Consider the following 18,179-nt stretch of genomic DNA (forward strand, 5'->3'; position numbering starts at 1 on the left):
AGGTTCGTCGGTTAACCCAAACTATTGTATTGTTTTTTTAACCCTGTTTACAATAGGTTTCAAGAAACAAAAGCAGGGTACTCTCCAGTACGTACCACTCTCTCTCTCTCTCTCTCCCCTGCACTTTTTCTCTCTAAAAACTCTGCAAATATGCTGTTGTTGGGGGAAGACGAGAACGCAAGATGGGGGGGGGGGGTGTTTATGGGAGAAGTGGGAGCCAGATAGTTGAGACTGATTCTCTATAGCTTGCTGTGTTTTTTGGCCGCAAATGACAAAGGTTTGGTTTAGTTTAGTTGTGGATAAAAGGAATCAATTCAACTTTAGAATGTTTGTTTATTGGGTACAAATACAATGCAAATTTAAAAGTTAACTAACAATGAGTTTTAATTTGAGAGTTTTAATGTATCTTTAATGATATGGGGAGTGTCATGTGAAGGTGGGACTCACACTCCTTTCTCTAACTCTCTCTCTTTCATTCTACTAGAGTTTAATTTACAACTCTAATATTAGTATTATATATCATTACTAAAAGTTAAAATGGCGGGTCTTTTGAAGGGATTCCTCTTCATTCCATCAAGGAAATGTAAGGAATAGTTTTTGTTTCTTTCTTTCTTTTATTTTTTAAAATTTTAAATTAAAAATCAGTACACACAATTAAGAATGATTATAAACACATGAAAGTGTAACTCTTTGGTATAACAAAACCCAACAAAAATTACACACCATTCCACTTAACATTAAATTGATTAATTGTTTTTTTATTTCCTTGAGAAATGTTAAATCTTAACATTATTGTATAAAATCAACAAAACAGTTATGGGGGAGTTACTAAATTTACATTATCCAAAGTACATATAAATAAAATACTTAAAAAATAATTATTTAGAACGATTTTAAACATTTTTTCTACTATCTTTTTCTTCAACTAACTACTTAAGTTTTTAAGAGTAAAAAAAAAAAAATTGAAAGTAGTTCAAGTAATTGTATACTTTCTTTTTAAGAAGAATTTCAAAGTTCAAGTTTATGAAAAAAAAATTGAACGCCTAATAATCTAATTTACTAACTTGCTAAGAACCAATCTTAATAATAAAACTAAGCTCAAGGCATGATTGCAGGTACTATGTCAGATTTACAACAAATTCCAGAGCAAAAAGTTGGGGAAAAAATTGAGAGAAAGAGAACACATGGATTGCATACTATTATTCTCTTCCCAACAAACTAGAAATAAGCCATCACGTTCATTATAACAAAAATAGACAAGAAAATTGCTTTACGATTGAGAAAAGAAAATCTATTCATTTGATTACCAGATTTGGGACAACATGCACAACATCAATAGAAAACTAAAACCACTTGTAATTCACTATATTGCTTTTGTAGATCCACATGCCCTAATAAGAATTCATAAAATAACACAACTGCAACAATGCAATCAGATTGAGCTCTACATGCCCGTGCCCCCGCCCCTGTAAAAGCCATAGCAGCAGCACTGACATCTTTGGCAATAATCTACATGAACCAGAGCCTTGAAGACAAGCTAACAAACCCGCTCCAGGAACACAAAAGCAGAAAAGCAAATTCCAGATTAATTCTTTTGATGAACAGCAATTTGGTGAATGTCCATCTCCTTAAGCATGACAGATCGCCCACATGAATCACATGGGGCAGTTCTCGACCCACAAACACTCTCATGCTCTGAAAGCCCTTTTAGTCGGTCACGTACATCTGCAGCAGAAGTCCCAGCTTGAACCATATCACCACAGAACCTGCATGTAATCAGGCGTGATGGGCAATCTGAGGCCTGGTGTTGCACCTGCCAAAAGAGTGAGAAAACAATGAGGCAACCGTACGAACAAATATATGCTACAATATCAACCTTGAGTTTGAGGTTTTCATCTCCTAAATTACATCTTTGTTCCAGTCAAGTATTACAATTTCCAGCAGAGGAACTAAAGCCAAATCTATGTTATTTGGGTTTAGGGTTTAGATCCTGTATATCATCCGACTACTTAAAGATCAAGTCATTACTCATCAGTCCTGAAAGACAACACAGATATACTACCCCTTGATTGAAAATCGTGCAAAATCACACAAATCAAAACTGATGATGAGTCCATAAAGACCCTTCTCATTCCGACAAGAAGGTAATTTGTGTAGGAAACCAAAATGTGCCATTCCAAAGACATTTGTGTCAATGAAGCAGTTCATTGATTGATGACCAGGACTGGCCCAGTCTGGTGCCAGCAGTTAGACAGCACGCAGTTACTACATCCCTCATAAAAACATCAAATGAATTACAAAATGAAAAAATTGCCAAGAGTATTCCACTTACCATCTGTTCCTTCTCAAGTACGACTCCACAGGGGCAGTGAAGTGGCTCATGAAAAACCTTCATGTGCTTCTCAATCTCTCCTCGTTGAAAAGCTTGTCCACATTTGTCACAGTGGACATGATTTTTGGCCTCCTCAGTCCTGAGAACAATCCCACAACCAGCATGCTGACAGATGACATTATGTCTGCTACAATATGCCTCATGCAGTGTTATAGTCCTAGTAGGTATATAACGCTTGCAATTCCTACACTCTACGGTGTCCATCTCCATGGATGATGAGGAAGACACAGCTTGTTGACCCACCTTACGCTCATGGTTATCTTGCATGGTTACTGTTATCCGGTACTTTGTTGTTCCCTTGAAACCATATACACCAATGCTGTAAGTACCTGTTCCCAAGCTCTGGTCCTTGGAGCTAAGGATCAAAGCCTTTGAACCCACGTCATGGGAAGACCATCCATGCTGGTGCCGGGTTGGAAATAAAAGAGGATGCCTGGCAATGTAAAGATCCGTATCTCCATCAAGTGTATCTGATTCTAGCTTCACCTCAATTTTGGCATCCCCAGAAGAAATCCTCCCCCAAGTTTCTTCATCTATTGAGAACTTGTAATACATATAGTTCCCTTCATCAACAATTCCAGATTCTGATGTCCCAAATGTGAGAGGTTTAAGGACAAGTTGATTTGTTCTGTCTGAGGCAGAATCCGGACCCACAATATCGACCTCAATATCTGTCTCTAGGACAGATACACTCGAAGATGGCTTTAATTCAAGAACATGTAAATGGTAGGTCAGTGTGCCATGGTTGACTTCAAGCACATCACCTTGTGAAAGGGTTGCATGCTGGCGAAGGCATGTTTCAAGGACAGCCTTGTGATTGGGTATGTCTGAAAAGCCCAATTCATTTGGTTTAAGTTTGGCATAAGTTCCTTTTGGAAGCCAAACATAACGAACTTCAATCAATGAAGTCATTGGAGCACTAGAAGGGAATAAGTTACTCCATATATGGGGTGGAAGCCCAACTGAACCTTCCTCTGCAGTGAATTCCAGGACACCAGCATGTGTTGTCCCATGATTTTGTCCATCATCATTCTTGACATCTGAAGTAGTCTCTTGATCAATTACCAATAACCGGAAGTGCAGGGGTCCTTTGTCAAAAGCACCTTGTTCAGATAATGCCGTGAAGCAGGGTGGCGGTAATTTAATTTTATCTCCACTTCCCTCATAAGGCACAGCTTCCAAAACATGTTCAAACATAATTCCCCTTCCAGCAAGTAAATTTTCCTCCATTTGCTGATCAGCCTGGAAAATTTTTAAAATCAAAATCAAAAATCAAAATCCTCATGACTAGGTTCTGCTAATGACATTAGGCATGAATGAAGTAAGGCAAGTGAAAATTGTGGGAAAAAAGAGACCAGTTTATTTTCAATTATGTTGAAAGCACCTTAAAGAATCTTATGATCAACATACATAGAAGAAAGTAGCTCTGACACCTAAATGACATAATAATCGATGTTCATGTTCAACAGTATAAACCCACACCACCATGCCTGAAGTGATTGATAATTGATGCGTACAGTGGCAACTTTAGCAGGTTGAAAGCTTAATCTTTTATAGAGATTGGAAATCAAGGCAGGGAATTCCTATTCAAACCAATTGAACTGTCAGGTCACTGTTTGGACCTTCTCTTTTTCAACTAATGGATGACGTACTGTTAAACAGTTAAATGAATTATGTTTTTTCTAACACCTAGAGCCCTAATGCAAATACATCCATTATTTCAAAAAATCTAGTCCTTTTCAAGCATCACATTATGTAGAGAATACGGCTTGACCATACTAGAAATTTGTGTTACCATACAGGAAACAACTTCATCAAAACCCTTCTCAACTTTGCATCACACCAACATCACATCAATTCCACGCAGGGTAGACTTGTCTGTTGAATTCTACAGTGCCATGGGTTCCCTACCCAATCAACTCTTTTACCCTAACACTTCGCCCATTTTGCTGACCAATCAATTGCAAATTCTGATCAAACATCGGAACATTATCTTTCTTTTTTTTGATGGGTAACATCCGAACAGTATCTTATCACCTTTATGTAAATCTATTTAACCTGTGAGCACTCAGGGGCTATTACTCACCACCTTTTCACCCTTTTACAAGTACCCAACCATGCTATGCTTCTCTCATTTCTCCTAGGATGGTTGAAAGGTATGACAGTGAAAATTTATTCATGAAAATAAGCAAGTAATTCTACTCTTAGTTCAATGAGGACAAGCAATAAAAGCAGAATAAGTAATTTCATCTCAGATTCTCAGGATTATTTCCCTGTGACATTCTCTCACAAAAAGTTGTGAATTTACAACCTTGCAGCCTCATCTTCACCTGTGGATTTATGCATGTCTTACTTTACCTAAAGGATGCAGTCTCTTCCTTTGATTTGGTAAGGTTAATAGAAGCTTTATTCCAGGTCAGACACGAATCCTCACCTTCCTCTGAATTAGCACGTTTTATTTTCTAAAGTTGCGTGCTATTATTACATATGAATTTCATTAACGCGTGGCCTTAGGACACATATTAAGAAACTTAAGAAGACTGTACATTCCGCATGAAAGTCAGTGCAATAAAGAATGCACAATCTTGTTAAGCCATTTAACACGTGCCCTGAGGCCACACATTAACAAGACTCTTGCCCCGTTTGTTTTCAGAAGTAGAATGGCGGGGATTCATAGTGAGGGGATTGTTAGTGAAGGGATTGATAGTGAGGGGATTAAGTAAAATTGTGTTTGTTTTGATGATAGTTGTTAGTGTAGGAATTGTTAAATTATTTTTATATAAAATAATAAAACAAATAAAAATATATAAAAAATTAAACATTAATATTTTTAAAAAAATTCCCAATATATAAAAAATAAAAAAAAATAAAAAAATTTCTAATCCCCTCACTATTTTTCTAATACCATCTCTATACCTCCTCCTTCCCAATCCCCCTTCCAAAGCCTTTACTAATACCAAGGGATTAGGAGTCCCCTCCCCATCTCTCAAAACAAACACCCCATATAGTAGCCTCACCTCACTATCAAACCCAATCCCCTCCCCATAACCCCAAACAAACGGGGCCTATCCATTTTCCTCCATTCATTTGTATTCCTTTATTATTATTTTATATATGAAGATCATGTCCCGTTCGTTTTGTGATACTAAGTGCTTATTTGATATGTGATAAAATATCACATGCTATTTTAACACATTATCCTATTTGGGTCACATTGCTCTCTATCACATTACTTTAAACCTAACCCATATTTCACGTTTTTTCGTAAAAAGTCAAAAAAATATACTAATCTAGCACTTCTCAAACAACCCTTAAACTTGTCAACTCTACAAATATTCAACAATAGATTAGGGAAATTATATCTGGGAACCAAAAATAACCTCTGGCACCACACAAGCCTTACAATCACCTCATAAATTAATGGATCAAGACAACCACTTTATGCTGAGTTTATTCATTCTATTGGCAAAGAATTTCAATCATATTAAATGTGGGTTTACGCTGATATGCTTAATTAATAATTTCAAACAAACAAAAAAAGTGCATTATCATCAAACCTAACACAACTGATAAAGGTGTAAACATAATACACAAATCTTAAATCATAACTTAGATTACCCCCAAATGAACAATAACAAATTTAGAACTACATACCGGGGGGGGGGGGGGGGGGGGGAGTAGGAAAATTAATCTATCTTGTCTCACAAGAAATTCATAAACCCTAAGTAAACTATTATTTTTTTTAATTCGATTACCTTAAAATTGAGCAGAAGATCATGAATTACCTTGAGTTGAGCTTCGGCAGCATCGATCCTTCGAGATCGCTGAGCGGCTTCAATGGCCTCGCGTTGCCGAGCAGCCTCCTCTCTGGCTTTCCTCTCTCGTTGTTGCTTTAGCTTCGCCTTCTCTTTCCTCTCCTTCTGTTCTTTCTCTAGCTTCTCTCTCGCTCTTCTCAGTTCAAAATCCATCTCTCTCTCTCTCTCTCTCTAAACTTCTTCAGAAATCTCTCAATCTCTCTCTCTCTGCAGGAGTGTATCTATAGATATAGATGTATACATATGTATGCAATATGAAGAGGACGATCCAAAACCAAAACCAAAACCAAAACCAAATCCAAAACAGGTTTGGAAATTGGAAGACTGGTGTTTGATTTGATGATAGCTTCCGATCTCGGTTATTTGATTGCTATTTCCAGTCGGGTTTTCACTGTTTCCACGGTTGCACCTAACATGGGCTTTACCTCTTCGCGAAGGATCTGGGCCTTTCTTTTTAAAGAATTTTCACCGGCCCCACTAGCTTAACTGGCTATCGTGAGGACAAATTTAACTCTTTTCTTATTTATTTTTTCTTCATTTCATTTCATTGTTTTATTTTTTATTGCTATTTATTTTGGCCAAAGCTATAGGGGTGTGAGGCTTAAATAATTAAAAAATTAGTAGTTAACTTGTGTAATCCATGTATTATTTTTCTTTTTAAAAAATATTTAATAGTACAATCTGTATTATAAAAAAAAAATTAATTTAAAATTAAAATTAAAGTATGATTTTAATTATTTATTTTGATAATATTAGGGCTATTGTTCTATAAAATTATTCCATGAATACTTATATATATATATATATATTAATTTTAGTTAAATTATTTTTTTGTTTTGATAATTTTAATTCTATCATATTGTAAAAATATAATTATCATTTAATAATTTTGTATGATATATATTAAAGGGATTTTTATTGATAAGTCCAATTTAGAAGTGTTTTAACCCAAGAAGTCCATGAAGGAATTTTTAAACCCATTTAGTCCCATGTATGTATAGTTTTATTCCATGAAGTCCATTTTCTTGATTTACACTATTTTCTTGGACACTTATGCCCTTATATTTAATTTTGATACCCTTATAAATATTTTTTGAACGATTAGCAATTTAATGATGTGAACATTCATATTTTAAAATTCACATTGGTTGGAATGTAAAATTGGCCCGTGGGCGGCCCGAAACCCGGCCGCTAGCCGGGGCGGGCCCGGCCCGTTGACAATGTGAATATTCACATTGACATATTAACATTCACATTAATAGAAGTGTAAAATTGACCCCCATCCCGTGGCGGCGCGAAACCCGCCCGCGACCCATGGCCGGCCCGAGGCGGTCCCGGTCCGGCCCGTCGACAATGTGAATATTCACATTGACATGTTAACATTCACATTGATAAGAGCATAAAATTGGGCCGCGGCGGCCAAAAGCCCGCCCGTGGCCCGGGGTGGGCCCGGCCTGACCCGTTGACAATGTGAATATTCACATTGACATGTTAACATTCACATTGATAGGAGTATAAAATTAGCCCGCGCCTCGTGGCTGCCCAAAACCCGCCCACGGCCCGTGGGCGGGCCCGGCCCGGCCTGTCAATGTGAACATTCACATTGATAAGAGTGTAAAATTGGCCTCCGTCCCATGACGGAGCGAAACTCGCCCGCGGCCCATGGGCGGGCCGGGGCGGGCCCGATCCGGCCCATTAACAATGTGAATATTCACATTGACATGTTAACATTCACATTGATAAGAGTATAAAATTAGGCCGCGGCCCTGGGCAGCCAAAAGCCCGCCTACGGCCCGGGGCGTTGACAATGTGAATATTCACATTGACATGTTAACATTCACATTGATAGGAGTGTAAAATTAGCCCGCACCTCATGGCTGCCCGAAACCCGCCCACAGGCTGTGGGCGGGCCCGGCCCTGCCTCGGCTCGGCCCATTGACAATGTAAATATTCACATTGACATGTTAACATTCACATTAATAGGAGTATAAAATTGGCCCCCGTCCCGTGGTGGCTCAAAACCCGCCCGCGGCCCATGGGCGGCCCGGGGCGGGCCCGGTTCGGCTCGTTGACAATATGAATATTCACATTGACATGTTAACATTCACATTGATAAGAGTATAAAATTGGCCCGCGGCCCATGGACGGCCAAAAGCCCGCCCGCTGCCCGGAGCGGGCCCGGCCCGGCCTGTTGACAATGTGAATATTCACATTGACATGTTAACATTCACATTGATAAGAGTGTAAAATTGGCCCGCAGCCCGTGGGTGGCCCGAAGCCCGATCGCAGCCCGAGGCGGGCTTGGCCCGACTCGTGACAATGTGAATATTCATATTGACATGTTAACATGCACATTGATAGGAGTGTAAAATTAGCCCGTGCCCCGTGGCTGCCCGAAACCGGCCCACGGCCCGTGGGTGGCCCGGAGCGAGCCCGACCCGGCCTGTTGACAATGTGAATATTCACATTGATATGTTAACATTCACATTGATAAGTGTGTACAATTGGCCCGTGACCCGTGTGCAGCTCGAAGCCTAACCTCAGGTCGGGGCGGGCCCGGCTCGTTGGCAATGTGAATATTCACATTGACATGTTAACATTCACATTGATAGGAGTGTAAAATTGGCCCGCAGCCCGTGGACGGCTCGAAACCTGATCGCAGCCCGAGGCGGGCTTGGCCCGACCCGTGACAATGTGAATATTCACATTGACATGTTAACATTAACATTGATAGGAGTGTAAAATTTGTCCGCTGCCCGAAGCTCGCCCGTGGCCCGGAGTAGGCCCGGACCCAAACCCGGGCCGCCCACAGGCTTCAGGGCGCCCGTGGGACGCGAGTCAATTTTACACTCTTATCAATGTGAATGTTAACATGTCAATGTGAATATTCACATTGTCAACAGGCCGGGCCGGGCCCGCCTCGGGCTGCCCACGGGCCGTGGGCGTATTTCGGGCAGCCACGGGGCACGGGCTAATGTTACACTCTTATCAATGTGAATGTTAATATGTCAATGTGAATATTCACGTTGTCAACGGGCCGGGCCCGCCCTGGCCCGTGGCCGGGCTTCGGGCTGCTCACGGGTTATGGGCTAATTTTACACTCTTATCAATGTTAATGTTAATATGTCAATGTGAATATTCACATTGTCAACGAGCCGGGCCGGGCCCGCCCTGGGCAGCGGGCGGGTTTCGGGCCGCCCACGGGCCACGGGCCAATTTTACACTCCTATCAATGTGAATGTTAATATGTCAATGTGAATATTCACATTGTCATCGGGCCGGACCGGGCTCGCCCCGCGTCGCCCACGGGCTTCGTGCCGCCCATGGGACGCGAGTCAATTTTACACTCTTATCAATGTGAATGTTAACATGCCAATGTGAATATTCACATTGTCAACAGGCCGGGCCGGGCCCACCCCGGGCCGTGGGCTAGTTTCGAGCAGCCACGGGGTGCGGGCTAATTTTATACTCTTATCAATGTGAATGTTAACATGTCAATGTGAATATTCACATTATCAACGGGTCGGGCCGGGCCCGCCCAGGGCAGCCCACGAGTCGCGGGCTGGTTTTGGGCCGGCCATAGGCCGCGGGCTAATTTTACGCTCCTATCAATGTGAATGTTAACATATCAACGTGAATATTCACATTGTCAACGGGCCGGGCTTCGGGCTGCCCACGGGTCATGGGCCAATTTTACACTCTTGTCAATGTTATTGTTAATGTTAATATGTCAATGTGAATATTCACATTGTGAACGGGCTAGTCCGGGCCCGTCCCAGGCGGCGGGCTGGTTTCGGGCTGCCCACGGGCCGTAGACCAATTTTACACTCCTATCAATGTGAATGTTAACTTGTCAATGTGAATATTCATATTATCAACAGGCTGAGCCGGGCCTATTTTTTTGGCCTGTGGGCCGGCCCGGCTCGACTCGAATTTTTCCGGGCACCCACGAGGATCGACATGGGCCGGGCCCCTACACATTGACGATATGAACATTTACGTTGACGGTGTGAACATTTACATTAAGGGTATTTTGGTAATTATGTCACCCATAGGACTTATTGAAATATAAGAAAATAATGTGAACTAAATGGAACATAAGTAGATGAAAAGGGTATTTTGGTCTTCTTATCTCAAATTGGACCTAATGGAATAGTCAAAAAGAATATGGGTTGGATGGAATAAAACTCTTAGAAAATGGATTTATCAAAAAAGTTCCCTATATTAAATTATAAAATAGTAAAATAAAAATACTCATTTTTATATCAAAAATAATAATTAAATTAGAAGAAGAATTAATAATATAAAATTAAAAATAATTCTAACTATTCAATTCGCTTTTATATTCATTTGGAAATAAAAATATGTAGTAATATAAATTATATAAAATTTATTAAAAAAATTAAATATAAATATGTTATAGTTGGATTATTATATAATGATTTTATAAGATATATATATATATATATATATAATTATAAGATTGCAAAATAAACACTTTTAATTAAATTAAAATATCAACTATATAAAATAAATTCAACAACAACTAATCAAGAAAAAATCACATAATAACATCTAAACCTACAAAGAAAAAATGATATAAACATCCAAATGATAGATATATTTCAGTGTGTCAAGTGATTAATCATTTATAATATGATATTAAAACATAAAAAAACTTAACTATTCAACAATTGAAAAAGTAACTCAAACAGTAAATCCAAACTTTAGAGGTTCATTGAGAGTATCATCGTTGTGCATGTTTTTCCTTCTATAAGTTATGATTATATAAAATAATGTAGGAAATCAAGTATAATTTCATATAGAGAATTACTATAAAATTTAAACAATAAATCCATAATATAAAATAATATATAATTAGCATTGAGTATAGAATAATGCACGGAAAAATAAGAAAAAAAATAATTTAGTTTTAAAAAAAATCCTAATACTCTTGAAAAAATTAAAAAGAAAAATATGAAATGCAAAATTAATATTGTATTTATGGATTATCTCAATTTAACATGAAAAATATATGAAAAAGAAATATTTGTTAAATAGAGTCCATATAAAATAGGTAAAGTTAATATAATTTAAATTAGGTTTGAATTTGTGTAAAACTCTATATGTAATTAAGAAAATACATTCTGAGATGACTCTGTTTAGAAAGAGATAAACCCTTATAATGTACTACTTAAGAATAGGAAAAACACTACTTTTAATAATATATATATATATATATGATTAATATAAAAAGTTAATTTATTTTTAAATTTTTTTTATATATAATTTTATAAAAAATTAAAAAATCACTAAAAATCAATTCCCACACAAAGCCTTAGAGAGAAAATTTGCGCATAATGGTTAGATTGCTCATCTCTTACAAGTAAGCTCAATCCATGTGAGACAAAGGTTGTAATATATATATATATATATATATACATATATCATTAAGTTTTATTAACTTTTAATTATGACAATTAAATTTTATTTTTAATAATTTATCCTAAATGAGTTCATAGTATGTTTTTGAAAATTTATCTTTCATCAGGTAATAAATTCACCCATATACTTTTGTTTTATTATGTAAAAATTTTATTAACTTTTGAAGGACTTAAAAAGTTTTTAAAAAGAAAAAATTAACTCAAAAGTTTAAAATATTCAAAAAAAATTAGAAAAAAATGTTCCATCTCCCAATTTCCCCTCCCCCTAAACTCTCTTCATTGATGGGGAGAGTTTGAGAGGGGAGAAAAATTTAAAGGATGTAACATTACTCAAAATTAAAACAAATCAAATAAATAAATTAACTTTTTAATTTTAGTCTAATGAAGCCTCAAAAGAGCAAAAGCCAATCCCCAAAGTTATACATGGCACAAAAGCTCTTGAACAATAAGTGCCTTTTTATGTAAGTAGGTAGCTAACTGTTACACAATGTAAACAGTCAAATTGGAAATGTCAAACAAGGCACTAAGAACCTGTTCAACATTGTAGATTATTTTTCGTTCTTTATTTTCTAATTTCTCGAATGCATTTCATTTGGTATTAGTCATGGTCATCTTTGTTGTTATCTTCTATGCTCAAATTTTTCACAATTACATTGTAAGCATTATTTGCAGCTCTGTTTAGTGCAATTAACTTCTTGGGTCTGTACATCCCTTTTCCAACAAATTTATTGTCTACAAAAACTTCAATAGCCCCGCTTTCCTTCCATAAGTCTACAAATTGTACTTTAAATCCGTGTTTCTGGCATAGTTCATAGAACTTTGTCACTGGATGAACTTGAAGCATTGCAAGAGTGATTCTTGGCTCCAACAAACTCTTGATTACCTGAAACGCGAGATAAAAAAAAAAACTAATGTTTAAGGATATATTACAATTTACAATTGTAATGGGATTTGAACATCAATGGTAATAATTGTGTAATGAAGAAACTATAGTAAGGTAAAGTCCCACAAAATGTAGTGGGCTAGACTAAGATAAAGGCCTACAAAACAAGGAAATGGACCATGGATGAGAGAAAATGTGCCTATTAAACTTGTCAAGATCAGAAGAATAAAAAGTTTGGACAAAGGACAGCAGGGAAAGGAAGAAATAGGTTGAAATCTGTGAAAGAACTTGGCATTTTGCCAAACGGGCGTGATGGACATTAAATAATAAGAGATGTCACACAAAGGTTTGCAAGCGCCAGAATAATGGTTAAATCATTTTTTAAGAAAATATTTCATATAAAATGACACATAAATAAGACACACGACTATATAAAAAGGAAGGTAGCATATGAAAGAAGATGCAAGTAATCATCGATATCAATACTAAACTCTTGATTTATTTTCCCAAATTAGCACACATCACAAACTTAACCATTAGGACTCACTCCGGCAAAAAATAATCAGTCAGGCAGCTCTAACAAGTTGTGCTTTTATAGGAAATAGAGATCACCTTACTCAGATTGGTATCAAAATAAGATTTAAACTACTTAGAAAAATCCAGAGTAGACTAGTGTTTGCTATACCTTCCATGTAGTGTCCAATGAGGAATTGGAGTCAATGAAAATGGCACCAATTGTGGATTCAACCATGTCAGCGAGGTCCTTTGGGGCATCGATCAAGCCATTGGAGTGGAAAGGGTACTCTGGAATTGCATCCATGAATTCTCTAATCTGTTCATGTTCATTTTATATAGTGCACAATTCGAACAAACACCATGAAGGGAATAAAAAAATAAAAATAAAAATTTTAATCACAAATCTGTATATATGTGCAACAAGCTCAAGCTTAAAGCTTGGGTACATCCAGATTACTACTCCATATATAATATATTCCTTACATAATTAGACACTACCAACATTTTCTTGTATATATATAACTTTCAAAAATTTATCAAAAACTTATTTTTAATTGGTTGACGTTGCTTTTTTTTTAGAAAATCTTTATGGATTTTTATTTATTTATTTAGTATTTGGCATGACAGTAAATAATTTGCTATAGTCAATTAAAAAGGAAAAAAAGTTCATTTTGGGGAGCAGAAAATGTTTTCTGAGCACAACACCACCAATTGGTCTTACCAAGCTGCTACATTGTATTGTAACTCCTTTTTAAAAATCAAAGTAAATTCGCAATAAGCATAGACGTAACTCTACTGAGGTGAATCTCGTAAATTCTTAAGTTTTTATATGTTTAATTTAGATTTTTACTTTAATTTTATTCATATTTATCTCATCGATTTTAATAAAATACATTAATTCTTACCTACCACCATTATTATCATCACCACCACCATATTAACAATACCATCACCTACCAGTAACATCATTTTCAAGATCACATTCAAAAAGCTTACCTTGTGAGTGTTTGGAAAGTTATTATTTTAATAGGTTATTTTAGTTTTAGATTATTTTAGTAGGCTAAAATTTTTATATTTGCAAAGATAATTAGATTTTTTTTAGTTGATGTGATATTTGTGAGAGAAAAAATAAAATAACTATGAATTTGATGTGACATTTTATTTAATTAATTATTTTAACCTATTTTATCATTTTGTAAAAAAAAAAAAAAAAAAAAAAAAACACTTTGCCAAACACCCCCAATCCAGCCTACTAGCTAGTTACATTTCTCCATACAGTTGACAAACTCTTTATTTTCTATTTTTAAAATTTTGTTCCAATATGACAACTCTTGTAGTAGATTTTAATGGTCTCATTTATGAACTTCACTATTTTAGTTAGTTTTTTTAATTTATTTTTTAGTTATTTTATAAGATAAAAAAAATTATATTTTAAATGATTTGTGAATTTTTTTTTGTGGTTGAATAGATGATTGTGGAAGAACAAATTATTGTTTGATATGTAGAATGTGACATTTTATCTTATTAATTTTTTAAATTTTTTTTTAAATTTTATTAACTATTTTAACCCTAAAAAAAACTCTTGCCAAACCAGGCCAATATATACATGAAACAAACCTACTGAAATTAAAATGGAGAATTTATAATTTAGTAAAATTTTTAAAAAATAATTATAAATTTTTGAAAAAATTTAAAATTTTAATTATTAATATTTATAAAATTTATTATCGATCTGTAATTATTTTTTGGGTAAATTATATTTGGCCTCTCTAAAGTTTCACTCATTTTTCACTTTGGCCCTTTAAGTTTAATTTTTTCCACTTTGGCTCTTTGTGTTTGCAATCCTTCTCACTTTAGCCCTTCATGTTTATAATCCTTCCCACTTTTGACCATTCATGTTTGCAATCCTTCCCACTTTACTCCTAGACTAACTTCCATCCAAAAAAGTAACAGAATTTGTCACATCATTAACACATCAACTCCACATGTGATGTAAAAAATTCGCTAAAGATGCAAAAAATAAAAAATAAAATTGAAATTCTTTTAGTTTTCAGTGAACTTTTTTTTCCAAATTTATTCATAAACATAATTACATTATAGATGCAGCTAAAAAAATAAAAACAAATTGGGTAAATTACATTGACACTCCCTGAGGTTTCTGACAAATACAGGGACCTCCCATGTAGTTTCAATAATTACAGAAACCTCCCGTATTTTAACTGACAATCTTAAGATTCCTCAAATCCGTCAATTTTGCACAAACGACGTTATTTTCTTATACAAAATGACCACATTATCCTTTTATTTGAGTGTAAAAAGATGAAAATACCCCTTGATCTTTTATAAATCCTACAAAATATAGACTGATGCTCCTCCTCCTCCCTCCATTACCCTTTGTGAAGAAATGAATTTTGTTTGTTCTCTCACATCCGATTGAACTGCAAGAGAAAGAGAGAAAGATAAGCTCATCTTCGCCAGTGCCTTTCATTTTCATCGTTCGTCGTCTGCTATCTACCACCGTCATCTTTCCTCACCCTCTTCTTCTTCTTCTTCCTTTACTCTCTCTCCACCGCTCGCTTTTCCTCTCCTCCTCATCTTTTTCTTTTTCTGAAACCTTAACCCTACATCTATGGTTTTCAGAGTGGTAGAGGGTGGTAATGGTAGCAACATTGGGTCTGGGTTTATGATGGCTTGTTGAGATCTTGGTCACGATTAGGAGAAGAAAAAGAAAAAGAGAATGATGAAGAGAGAAAGGAGACGAACGGCGGAAGAAGAAAAGGGAGATGCGGAGGTTGATCGGAGATAGAGGGATTTATTATTTCTTTTTGATTGCAGGGATGGCAATGATGGGCCTGAGATTGAGATAATGTTAAAGAAAAAGGAAACTGAAGCTTTTGCCTATCTAGGTTTGAGATTGGGAATGGAGAAAGAACAGTGGATTGTTAATCTGGAATTGAGATTGCCTATCTGGGATTGAGATTGCCTATTTGGTATTTTGTTATTTTGGTTTAAGAATGTTCAAAACTTTGCTTTGTATCAATTGGGTGTTGATCTGGAATGAATTTTTAGTTATTTTTTATTTTCTTGCATTTTCTAGGCAACCAAACGAAACAAAATTGATTTTTTATTTATTTATTTATTTATTTTATAATGAGTGATGGGGCAGAGTTAGTTCCTCATCTTCTATCTTCTGTAATATATTTTTCTCTTTCTTCTCTCAAGACCCATAACACTTTGTAGAATTGATTTTTGAAATCAAACGCAAATGGGTTAAGGCAGTGGCGGTGGGTTTAACAGATTTAGTGGATTTGAGGTAACGGGGGTGTTGTTTAACAGATTTGTGGGTTTAAGGTGTGAAGGTGGTTTGTGGTGGGTTTGGTCAATTGCATCTTACATTTATGAAATATATATATATATATATATAGATATGTCTTTATGTATATTTTTGATTTTGTAGGAGGTGCTACAATGGTAAATGGGTTGGTACTGGTAATGACATGAGTAGAAGGTGAATTAGAAGGCAATGAGAGTATTTTTGGCATTTCATAATTTATAATGAGTGATATCAGCACTTTCTGTTAGGTCTTGTAAAGGCAATTAGAAATTGGGAGAATCTTGATAATGTCAGTTAAAGTAGGAAAGGTTTTTGCAATTATTGAAATCACAGAGGAGGTCTCTGTATTTGTCAGAAACCTCAGGAGGTGTCAGTGTAATTTACCCAAACAAATTTAACTAAAAAAATAATAAAAAAAGTTCACTAAAGATGAAAAAAATGATAGCAAAGTTTTTATTTCAGAATTGACAATATAGGTATTTGAGTTAGTATAATTTCATTTTTTTCGTCTTTAGTAAACTTTTTTTTTATAGTTAAATTAGTTTTTATTTTTTTAGCTACATCTAATCTAGATGCATCTATAATATAATAATGTTTATGAACAAATTTGAAAAAAAAAAAAAAGTTCGCTAAATACTAAAAAAAATTCTAATTTTTTTGTTTTCTATTTTTTATTATTTACATCTTTAGTGAATTTTTTTACATCACACATGGAATTGATGTATTAGTGATGTGGCAAATTTTATTAATTTTTTGGATGAAAATTAATCTAGGAATAAAATGAGTGTGATTGCATATATGCATTGTCAAAGTGAAATGGATTACAAACATAAAAGGTCAAAGTGAAAAAAATTAAATTTACAAAACTAAAGTGAAAAATGAATGAAATTTTAAAGTGACAAAGTGTAATGTATCCATATTTTTTAAAAATACCTTTTCAATTAAACTCTACAACAAAGCAACGAAAAAAACTTACTTGTCCATCAAGTAGGGGTTTCTTGTGCCGCAGATACTTATACAAATCATGCTTGACAGCCACACGTGCAAGTTTCTCGGTATCAACATTGGCGGCTCGGAGCCGGGTCAGCCTCCCTGGTGGCAGATCCGGATTTCCAAAATAGTCCCTACTGGCTATCAAAAGATTCAGCACTGAATCGCCCAGATACTCGAGTCGCTCATAGCTCTTGTCTCTGTACGAGCTATGAGTAAAGGCTCGTCGCAACAAACTTTTATCTTTAAAATCGTAACCTATGATCTGCTCGACCTCGTCAAGACTCGGGAACAACTCGGTCATCGACTCACTCTCTTCTTCGTCTTCTAATCGAACGAGTTGAGCTTGATCTTTGTTGTCTTCCATGGCTGTCACAGACATGGTACGAGGACGAGCCAAAGACACACTGACAAGATAGAGATTAAGAAAAGACTTTGTGATGAGTGGTTGTGTTTCTGGGTATTATTATATATAAATATACAAGTAGTCGATGATATTGATACGATTTGTATTAATTAATTAATTTTTTTATAGATTAATTTAAGGATAAAAAAGAGAGATTAAATAATTATTGTTTCTTGTTCTAGAAAATGTGTGTATAATATATATATGATTGTTTCTTGTTCTATAAAATATTTATACAATATAATTACGTATGTCGGTTTTGGTTGGACTTGTTAATGTATGATGATTAATGTTAACTTTTTGGAAAACAATAAATAAATAATCACTGTTTCGCTATTAGTTTTTATTTTGTTTTGATGTTTTTTTTCTATCCTTATAAACTGAGGACTTGTTTGATTG

General features: G+C 35.5%; 2 protein-coding genes across 2 annotated transcripts; both read right to left on the reverse strand.

Annotated features, from left to right (window-relative positions):
* Positions 1-1,276: 1,276 nt before the first annotated feature.
* LOC114320637 (uncharacterized) lies at positions 1,277-7,098 on the reverse strand. The gene is made up of 3 exons (XM_028267707.2): positions 6,178-7,098; positions 2,333-3,634; positions 1,277-1,813 (listed from the first exon to the last, which is right to left on the reverse strand). The coding sequence occupies exons 1-3, from the start codon at positions 6,358-6,360 to the stop codon at positions 1,586-1,588; spliced, it is 1,713 nt and encodes a 570-aa protein (XP_028123508.2). The 5' UTR covers positions 6,361-7,098; the 3' UTR covers positions 1,277-1,585.
* Positions 7,099-12,089: 4,991 nt separating this feature from the next.
* Positions 12,090-18,110, reverse strand: RTL1 (RNAse II-like 1). The gene is made up of 3 exons (XM_028267696.2): positions 17,361-18,110; positions 13,220-13,366; positions 12,090-12,534 (listed from the first exon to the last, which is right to left on the reverse strand). The coding sequence occupies exons 1-3, from the start codon at positions 17,754-17,756 to the stop codon at positions 12,250-12,252; spliced, it is 828 nt and encodes a 275-aa protein (XP_028123497.1). The 5' UTR covers positions 17,757-18,110; the 3' UTR covers positions 12,090-12,249.
* Between the last annotated feature and the right edge of the window lie 69 nt (positions 18,111-18,179).

This window comes from Camellia sinensis, chromosome 8, assembly GCF_055761805.1.
Source record: "Camellia sinensis isolate YWXY chromosome 8, ASM5576180v1, whole genome shotgun sequence".
In the NCBI taxonomy this organism is placed as follows: Eukaryota; Viridiplantae; Streptophyta; class Magnoliopsida; order Ericales; family Theaceae; genus Camellia; species Camellia sinensis.

What these genes read in the sequence shown, in the direction of transcription:
- RTL1 (XM_028267696.2), bottom strand. Translation starts at nt 17,756, where the DNA reads ATGTCTGTGACAGCCATGGAAGACAACAAAGATCAAGCTCAACTCGTT. An exon ending in AACCCCTACTTGATGGACAA is followed by an intron (nt 13,367 to 17,360) that starts GTAAGTTTTTTT and finishes GAACATGAACAG; the next exon opens with ATTAGAGAATTCATGGATGC. An exon ending in CATTGGACACTACATGGAAG is followed by an intron (nt 12,535 to 13,219) that starts GTATAGCAAACA and finishes CTCGCGTTTCAG; the next exon opens with GTAATCAAGAGTTTGTTGGA.
- LOC114320637 (XM_028267707.2), bottom strand. Translation starts at nt 6,360, where the DNA reads ATGGATTTTGAACTGAGAAGAGCGAGAGAGAAGCTAGAGAAAGAACAG. An exon ending in CTGCCGAAGCTCAACTCAAG is followed by an intron (nt 3,635 to 6,177) that starts GTAATTCATGAT and finishes AAAATTTTCCAG; the next exon opens with GCTGATCAGCAAATGGAGGA. An exon ending in TACTTGAGAAGGAACAGATG is followed by an intron (nt 1,814 to 2,332) that starts GTAAGTGGAATA and finishes CTCTTTTGGCAG; the next exon opens with GTGCAACACCAGGCCTCAGA.